Raw genomic sequence first — 10,614 nt, 5'->3', positions numbered from 1 at the left:
AGTCAACGATAGTTACGATTTTGTATCTCTAGTCGGCCACAACCGGAGATAGACTGAATATTGCGAATGGCCGTTAGTGTACGAGCTTTTTTGAAGTGACTTGACATATCGAGTTGAAAACACTTCAAGAAAGATCACACCGCGGCTATCTTGTACGAGGACTTAAGTTCTATTTACTCGGGACCCATTTAATATTCAGTTTTTGAGGATAATATTCAAGTTTCCACTTTACTGCTACAATAGTACGATACTGAAATGAAACTTTAACTGAAAAACCATTTATTCATGACGGTCGATAAAATTACACTTGAATGTAAAGGTATATATTAACCCCCTTATTCATAATAGTCTGCTAACTTAAAGCATTGCTAATTCTCATTCTGTCTTCTTCTATTGACCTAAGTCAGAATAAGAAAAAACACTCCTTAGCGGCTGTTTAAAGTTAGCGGACGATTATGAATAAGGGGGTGTATCATTTACCATCACTTCGGAACAGTTCGAGCTCTACTGAAAAGATGTGGCAAGAAACTCATTGCCACTGTTTTAATGTTTATAGCTTCATCATTAAACCAACTATTTTAAATGCATTGTATTTTATGAACGATGCGGGACTTGAACCCGCTACCTCTCGCGTTCCGTGCGAGAGCTCTTTCAACTGAGCTAACCGTTCGAGTGACGTATCGTCTTAAAATCTTGTATGCTTTGTTCAACTCTAAGGTTGTGGCTTTATTTTGGTTTCAAATTTTATTTGTGTATTAATTCTAGAAGTGAGGGTTATCACTTTAAAAACATAACAATTTTTTGCTGCAATAAAAAACCTAAAGTAACTATCCATGTAACGGGTATCATCCGTAAAATAGATAGTTTCGTAATGTGCGTAGGGATGTGGGTTCTCTCTGCATCTTCTACCGTATTTATCACGGGGAGTGCTCAAAGGAGCTGTTCGGGTTTATTCCATCGGGCGAATTCCATCGCCAGACTTTACGTCAAAATGAAAAATACCACCCGCATCATGTTGACATTTGGAATTCCACACCCGTGCGTTTTGCAAGAAATTTCTTTGTAAAATCTGATACTATCCGAACAAGAAAAGAGTATAACTAAAACCTTAAAGGCCATCAACGCATCTTTTGACTCTTGGTGTTGCGGATATACATGGGCGGCTGCCTCACCAGTCCCCATCCCGTGATCCACTTGCCCGTTTGCCCTCTATTATATAAAAAAAATCGTAAAAAAGATAGTTTCAAAGATTGCCTGCAGCATTCAAAGGGGTGTCATCCATAATATATATGTAGCTACGAAGTTACCTCCATCATCTAACAGATGTCATACGTAAAATAGTTAGTTTCGTAGATTGCCTCCTGTATTCAAATTACGCACTTGTTTATAACTCATCAGATAAGGAAGTGCATTTTTTTTATGAAAATAAGGGATGAGACGAGCAGGACGTTCAGCTGTTGGTAATTGATACGCCCTGCCCATTACAATGCAGTACCGCTCAGGATTTTTGAAAGACCCAAAAATTCTGAGCGGCACTACAACTGCGCTCGTCCTTGATACATAAGATGTTAAGACTCATTTGCCCAGCAATTTCACTAGCTACGGCGCCTTTCAGACCGAAACACATTACTGCTTCACGGCTGAAATAGGCGCCATTGTGGTATCCATAATCTAGCCGGCATCCTGTGCAAAGGAGCCTCCCACTGGTAAACATATCCATATGGTATGGTCCAGCTTTATATCAACCAAGTACGCGATACATCAAATTCAAATTTCAAATTCAAATTCAAAACACTTTATTCATGTATGTCACAAAAATGACACTTATGAATGTCAAAAAAAAATATATAAATATTGTTTCTTATTGAATTTACCGCTACTTCGTAAAGGGTTGAGCTAATGAGAAGAAGTAGCAAGAAACTCATTGCCACTCTTTTAAGTCAAGATTTACATTTTAGTTGTTTTACAAATCATTTCAATTACATTATATGCAAAGTGACGCAACAAAAATACTCAAAAGTCAAAAACTGAAAGGCTTACATGAGTAAGTCAAAAAAAGAAAAAAATCTCTCGACATCACCTTGAAGAATCGTTATTGCGACACCAAATGCACATACGTGAACTAATTCGCTAATTGAATGATACAACCTCGACTGCCGCCTTGTCCCATAAACCTTGCGATATCCTAACAGTTAGCATGTCTATTGCACTCATTCTATTGAGTTTCGCTTTAGTTCCGTCTGCAGTAGGCGTCTGCGGAGACGATATTATGTGGTCACATCAAGTTAATATCGATGACGTGTACGGAATTTGGTATGGTGTGGGTTACGCCCAACATAATCCAGATATGACTAACCGGCCAAATGATGTAGGCTGTGTCACTTTGTACATATCAGATGCAAGCGAGGAGTTTGTTACCAGGGATAATATGTGGGAATTAACTGTAAGCAAAAGTTTTTTTCTTAATTTTCTAAGCTTCTACCAAAATATTTATAACATCGATCCTATAGAAACCGAAAATCTTCTTAAAGTACAATACCCACACATTCACACAATTGATACTTGTGTAGTTATAACTTGTAGTTTATTTATTTATTTGTTTAGTTAAGTTTTAGTAATCAGCTTGTTGTCACTGTTACTGTGTATATGTAAGATACGAAATAATTTTTGAAGTTATACTTAACAGGGTGACGTTAGTTCCTAAATTTTTCTGACGTTAGTGTCATTTGTTATTTTTTTTTTGGTTTCTTCATCCATTATTATGACAGGCAAAGGGTTCAAGACCATACAGTCGTATTCATTATTTAATAATTAATTGTCTAAGCCATCTTTGCAAGATTTTGACAATATTGTTCTTTCTACAAACATAGAATAGCACGAGGAATCTAATGATTTTTGCTTCGTAAGGCCAAAGACGTATAACTTCTTGCGTGCATACATAAGTACACACACACTTTTTTGTATGTATCTGTGGCAGGATTTGAGATTAGAGTTCTTATCAAATATTAAATTTACAGATGCAACACAAAAATAACACAGACCAAAATTGGCGTTCTTCCAAAAGCAATCCTTGGTCTCATAACTCTCTCGCCGGATCCTGGTTGGACATCAGGTTAAAGAGACGAGCTAAAAGACATGTTTCGAGCCAGAAAAGGATTCGAGTGCTTTGGGATGAAGATGGCCATACGATGGAGCAAGTATACCTTTATTACTTGGAAGAGCCTGGCTTCTGGACGGCTGATACGTCAACCACATGGGAAAGGGAGATGTCTTCAAGAGGCATAGGTATTAATACTTCAATCATGGCATAGAAATTAGAATAATAATATAATAGTGACATAATATTGACACTATTTTTACACAAATTATCTTGCTCGAAACTAGGCATAGCCTGTACTATGGGTACAAGTCAACGATATATTTAATACAATATACTTAATGAAACATACATAAATACATGTAAACATCCATGACTCGGAAACAAACATTCTTATTAATCATATATATGTTTGCGCCTACCGGGATTCGAACCCGGGACCTCTAGCTAAGTAGGCAGGGTCACTAACCACTGGGCAAAAATAGGTGAACAGCAGCAAAATCCTTTGAATTATCCGGGCTCAAGATTCTTTTTTTGAGCGTTATCATCTTTTATTTTTAGGGATAAACTTCATGTAAAGTTAAATCCTTAGATAATTTATACGTCTAGATAGATTCTCTTGCTGCTAGACAACCGATGAAAACAGGCCGGGTTCATCACTTCAGTGTGTGTGACAAGCTACGTCTTACACTCACGATTTTTATGCCACTTTGTGTTAACATGCGTGCATTGCTCAAAATAGAGGTTAACTGTCCACCTCAATATTTCGATATTTTCACAGCTGTCTCACTCTATCTAGAAGTATAATTAATGATCTAAGGTTAAATCATCTAATCGTGCCCCTGTTTGCAATACTTTCTAAACAAATGCACTGATTTTGAGCGTGCAATTGTAACTGTGTTTACATTACATTTTGCATATAAGTTACATTTTTATAATTACTATAGTTAACTCGATATTACAAGACCTTTCCAGATCACGTTTTCAGGGGGCTGGATCTTGAAAGGTCTCGAAACGTCGGGTTAACTAAAATAATTATAGGAATCCCTACGGTTGAAGAGAGTTGCTCGATTATAGAGGTTGCTATCCAGAATTATTAAATATTAACAGATGAATATTTCACAATTGAAAAACATTACAACAAGCAAAATAACAAAGTGTACGCTTGTATGTCAACATTATTCGTCAATGCATTAGCAGGGGAAACTTAAAAATGAGTCACAGAGCCATTGATTTATTTATTTATTATAAACATCACAACATCCACAGAACTTAAATTAGGTTATAATAATACTATTTTGTAGAACTTACATCTAATAACGGATTTACAATATTTATAAATTAAATCCAATTAAAAGGCTTTTTTTTATGGAATAGGAGGACAAACGAGCGTACGGGTCACCTGTTGTGATCACCGCCGCCCACAATCTCTTGCAACACCAGAGGAATCACAGGAGCGTTGCCGGCCTTTAAGGAAGGTGTACGCGCTTTTTTTGAAGGTACCCATGTCGTATCGTCCCTGAAACACCGCACAAGGAAGCCCATTCCACAGTTTATTATTTCCTTACCTTAGCAATTTCAAATTCAAATTCCAATATTTTTATTCAAAATATGATACAACATTGAACGTCAAAAACTCCCACCCATTCAAAATAGATTGCCTCAGACCTGAGAAGAACGGGCGCAAGAAACTCAGCGGGCTTTTTTTTTATAAAAATATGGACTATAATGTAATATCGTACAATAAACATTTATATTAAAAGCCTGAGGGTGTCCGCTTAATACCCAGTCTGTGGTATCATCATTAAGAAAATCATTTATGTTATAATAACCTTTCTCACACCAACAATTCTTTTGATATTGTAACACATTTGTTTTGTACATTTTCTGGGATCATATTGTAGAAGTATATACATCGGCCAATAAAAGACTTACTAACTCGACTCAACCGAGTAATAGGTATAACAATTTTATGTTTATTCCTCGTGTAACGTGACATTTTGATTCACACTTTCTAGCAAATTCCTTAATGTGCTTATGAACATTATCAAGAATAATTGAGATGCAACAGTCATAAATTTTATTTCTTAAAATTTTTCTCATAATTTTATATACAAGCCAGGTCCCTCCGAACATGCATTATTTTTGAACAAACATTGTGTTTCGCGCGCTTTTCCACAGCATGTGTAAATCTTATAACATTAATTGTTTTCTTGACATCGACATATTTGCTCCCCTGCTGCGTTCAGACACGATTTAGAATTAAAATTAAAATCGTTGTTCGTTCCCCTAATTTAATTTAACTTGTTTGATCTATTTAGTTTCTGTGACTGTGTACCACTTTGATTTTTATTTTTAGTATTATTTTATCTGTGAAACATGTGTTAGGACGCATCTATATTAAAATTTTGTATCTCTTCCAATATTTTTCAGTTCTTATTATGTACCCTTGTAAATAAATTGAAAAAGCTAAGTCTAAAATAATTTTTTATCTGTTTTTGCAGAAGTTTGGTATCCTGATGATCCCCCGCGGCATCCCGACATCATCAGACTACTGAAAGTGACTCCCTACACTCTCATTTTAAACCACTGCTCTGAGATCGGTGATGGTGGCATATTCTCTCTAGTATTACGCCGATCTCCTTCCAGGGTTGAACGATGGGAGTGGTATGATTACCAACGACAGTTTTACAGTTTTTCTCTCCCCAATGTATACCGGTATTCAGCTGTTTGTTCCAGTTGCGTAAATATTTGCTCACTGATTTTGATAATGTTAAACTTTATTGCCATTTTAGTTTCTGGTCAGTTGTGAATAGAGAAAAGTTTGTGAATTAGGGATGGGGTTTTGTTTATTAATAAATATGAAGCTTTAAATCATATTTTATTTATCATATACATAATTAATGTTATTCGATAGATTTATATTATTATTGAAAAGAGCGCAAAAAAAGAATGCTGGGAGAGTTTCTTGAGCCGCTTCTTGAATAAATATTTGTTTTTTTTTCTAACAATTATAAATTTGGCACTAAGGGTGATTCATAATTATACATAACACGAGTTATGTTCGGACGATCATAAAAGGTGTTTTTAAAATATATTATTTATTACACAAATAACTAATTACAAATATATTAAAATATGTGTTACTTATAACAAGTCTGGAGCGAAAGTGAATATTAAATATAGACAATCGAAGTTCAGCGTCATCTCTTTCACACTGATGGGGCCCCGGTAACGCACGTCTGACTTTTTTTTAAACAGAATTAATTAATTATATTGAACAATCTTGATAAGACTAAAAAAATTTTTTCACTTTCAAAATTTTGCCGCCGTAAAAAATTTGCCGCCCTGGCCCCAACTGCCCCTAGTGTAAATCCACCGCTGACTGGCGTATAAACGACCATATATCCCGATGATGATGTGTGCCTTAGTGTTAGCTAGTGATTAGCTAGTGATTAGCTAGTTACTATACAAAATAGGTAGTGCGGTATCTATACTGCACTACCTAAGAACAATAGCTTTTTTATTACGACATCTATTAGATACTTGGGTGCGTGGCATCTTGACACTCAACGGCATCTTTCAAATTTTGTAACATACGCTTATTGTTGACATTGAAATTAATAAAATACGAAATGCTTGCTGGTCATATGTGATCCCAGTGTCTCTCTTATTCGTCGCTCATTGTGTGCCTTCTACCGCATTTATCACGGGGAGTGTTTCGAACCGCTGTTGAACCTAATTCCTGCTGCCGAATTCCACCGTCGCATGACATGCCACAAATTCGGATATCATCCCCACCATCTGGATGTGTGGCGGTCCTCCACAGTGCGGTTGTTAAGGAGCTTTCTTTCCGTATTACAAAGCTGTGATATAAACTTCCTTGTGCGGCGTTACCGGGACGATACGACATGAGTACCTTCAAAAAAAAAGAACGTTAACCTTCCTAGTAGGCCGGCAACGCTCCTGTGATTCCTCTGGTGTAGCAAGATGTTGTGGGCGACGGTGATCACTTAACACTCAGTGACCGTAACCGTAACTTCGCTCGTTTATCCTCCTATTCCACAAAAAAAATGTTACTAACCAATTTAAACTTTAATCCTTGATCGTAAACACTTATACAAAATCGCATCATATGTCTTATTTAACAGTAGAAAGTACTAAAAAAGCTAACACTTCACAATTATTTCATTTATTTTACGAAAAAAAAAAAACTTTTTAGAATTATTACAATTATTTTACAATTTTAAAAAAAGTTTAACACTCCACAAAAATCAACTATCATTCATTATTTCAATAATTCTTTCAACATCATCAATGCCAGCAGCATATCCCCATTTATAAAACTGATACAATAGGCTTATGGTAGCTACAGTAAGAAACGAACAATTTTAATTCGAAGGTATATAACATATAGTTATAACGCACGAAGGTATATCTATGTAGGTACATAATGCATACACAGGATATACTTAGTAAATGGAAAGCGGTCGGTGATGATGACGCGATTTCCATGATTTTTATTTCTGAAGAAGTTTCCACTTCAATAACTACATATCTCGGGACAGTCAAATTCAAATTAAAATTCAAAAACAATTTATTCATGTAGTTCACGGAAATGACACTTATGAATGTCAAAAATAATATAAATATTGATTCTTATTGAATTTACCGCTACTTCGTAAAGGGTTGAGCTAATGAGAAGAAGTAGCAAGAAACTCATTGCCACTCTTATAAGTCAATATTTACATTTTAATTGTTTTACAAATCATTTCAATTACAATATATGCAAAGTGACGCAACAAAAATACTCAAATGTCAAAAACTGAAAGGCTTACACGAGTAAGTCAAAAAAAGAAAAAAAAAAAAATAATACTTATAAACACAAGAGTTATTGAGTATAGCAGATGCATCAATCCACATATACCGTAAATAAATAGAGGCATTATGTGAGCATTTCATAAAATAAAATTTATAATAACTTTAACTTTAAAGGAAATAATAATAATAAAAAACACATCAAGCAGACCTCCCGGTAACAAGATCATCCAGCCACCAGTCGTTACAGAAAGGAGAAGAGGAAATCACTTTGCAGATTGTCAAAACTAGTAAACCTGTCGCATATAGCCGGCTATGACATGAAAGTTGTATTGGAGGGTATTTATTTATACTATTAATCATTTACAGAAAGAATCTTCAAATTAACATAGTCCCGCAAAACTGTTTGGACAGTTTGTCTGTAGGACTCAGAGTTGACTCAGGTTTGTCAAGTCTCTTGTAATACATTAATGCTTATAAGAACATTGATTTTATACAAGTGTAATTAATAAATATTGATAAAAATATAGCTGGACGTATTCCAGTCCCATCATTATGAAGAGCAAGGCGTTTCGTTACCATCATCAACATCATCTTTAGCCGGAAGCCGTCCACTGCTGGAAAAAGGCCTCCCCCAAAGTTCTGTACGACGGCCGGTCTTGCACTGACCTTATCCAACGTATTCCGGAGATCTTGACCAGATCGTTGGTCCATCTTGTTGGGGTCCTACCAACACTGCGTCTCCGGTACGTGGTCGCCATTTGAGGACTATTCTGCCCCATCGGCCATCTGTCTGTCAAACCATGTGCCCTGCCCATTGCCACTACAGTTTCGCAATCATTTGGACTATGTCAGTGACTTTGATTTACATGATGGTAAATGGTAGGTATATTTTACCCATTACAAATGCTTCAAGTTATCTTGACGTGCGGCGCTATGTGCTTGTAAAAATGCAGCTTTGACACAATATCTATATATGTATAAGAGATGTCCACGTATATAGTCACTGATCACGATATCTCTGGAACCATTAGAGCTAAAGACTTGAAATTTGGTAGGAATATTCTTTTCACCGAGTAGAAAGCTAAGAACGGGTTTTCCAAAATTCCATCCGCAAGAGTTTTTTTTTATTATGAATAGAACAACGTCTGTCGGTTAAGCTAGTAAGTAATAAAACTATAGCGTAACTCTGCCGTCTCCTTGAAATTTTCATTCATCTCTTGATCGTTGGTAATGCTGCGATAATACGAACAGCAGGTCTACGCCAAAAATGGAACTTGACTTGCCTGAACGTCCTGCTCTTCTCTTCCCAAGTTTTTTTTATGATAATAAGGGACGAGACGAGCAGGACGTTCAGCTGATGGTAATTGATACGCCATGCCCATTACAACGCAGAGCCGCTCAGGATTCGCAAAAAACCCAAAAATTCTGAGCGGCACTACAATTGCGCTCGTCATTTTGAGACATAATTAATTAAGTAATTTCACTAGCTACGGCGCCCTTCAGACCGAAACACAGTAATGCTTACACATTACTGCTTCACGGCAGAAATAGGCGCCGTTTCGGTACCCATAATCTAGCCGGCTTCCTGTGCAAAGGAGCCTCCCCCTGGTAAAGTTCATGTTCCCTTATTGTCATTAAAAAAGTGAGCAAATCCGATTTACAATTTTTTTCATTAGTCTGCTTTAATTTGCCTTTTTTGTTTTATTATTGTTTACCTACTTTAGCTTACAGCTTTATCGTTAACATATCGGTCCTAATCCCACCACAGATATATAGATTTCATTTAAATATGTAGTTTATTGTAGAAAATGTTAGTGAGTTTATAATCATTGTTACGGTAATAACTCTTTGTTTATGTCTTTAACACATTACATTAGTGGAGCGAATAGAAATATGTCAGAAGTCATACTTAAAAAATAATTTTCATTGAAGTAAATTGAGTACAGAATAGCGAACGAACAATATTTCCGGCAGGATACTGCAGTAATGAACCATTTAATTATAAGTATCGTCTAATAGTTCAACAGTCAACAGCCAGTGTTTATAATTTAGAAAGGATATGCCCGAGTGACCTGAGGAACAGACCGGAGGTGGGCTCAAAGTTCAGGCTGACAAATTTAATAAGAAAATTGTTCTAATTTGATTAATTACTCTCTGTGTCATCTTTCATTAGCATCTTTACTGTACTCTAGCTCCTAAATTTTGTATGTATGTCATCAAGCGGTCGTATTAAAACGCGGTAGGTAAAAAAAATATTAAGAAGGTATTTAATACAAACAATGAAAATATTAAAACACCGTATATATTAGTTGAATTGGTTAAACGTTTATTTAAATATCATTATATTATTTATTTTTAACCGACTTTAAAAAAGGTAGAGGTTCTCAATTCGTCGGTATTTTTTTTTGTGTTTGTTACCTCAGAATTTTGGACGGGGTGAACCGATTTTGATAATTATTTTTTTATTGGAAACTGGCGCTTTCCGTGTGAAAACAATAAAAGTCTTAAATTTACTGTAAGTATGTGCGCGACAAATTTATGAATAACTCAATATCGCGCCAACCGATTTCGATGATTCCTTTGTACAGGATGTCGTCTAGATCATGGGTACCACAACGGCGCCTATTTCTGCCGTGATGTGTAAGCATTCCTGTGTGAAATACTAGGCAAATGAGGCTTAACATCTTATGTCTGAA

The 10,614-nt window shown here is 35.8% G+C and overlaps 1 protein-coding gene across 1 annotated transcript; it reads left to right on the top strand.

Moving 5' to 3' along the window:
- The first annotated feature begins 2,159 nt into the window (after positions 1–2,159).
- Positions 2,160–5,971, top strand: LOC126971244 (uncharacterized). The gene is made up of 3 exons (XM_050817440.1): positions 2,160–2,443; positions 3,018–3,285; positions 5,602–5,971. The coding sequence occupies exons 1-3, from the start codon at positions 2,198–2,200 to the stop codon at positions 5,907–5,909; spliced, it is 822 nt and encodes a 273-aa protein (XP_050673397.1). The 5' UTR covers positions 2,160–2,197; the 3' UTR covers positions 5,910–5,971.
- The last annotated feature ends 4,643 nt before the right edge of the window (positions 5,972–10,614 follow it).

Source organism: Leptidea sinapis, chromosome 23 (assembly GCF_905404315.1).
Source record: "Leptidea sinapis chromosome 23, ilLepSina1.1, whole genome shotgun sequence".
Taxonomy (NCBI): domain Eukaryota; kingdom Metazoa; phylum Arthropoda; class Insecta; order Lepidoptera; family Pieridae; genus Leptidea; species Leptidea sinapis.
This window is presented reverse-complemented; position numbering and strand designations above follow the sequence as displayed.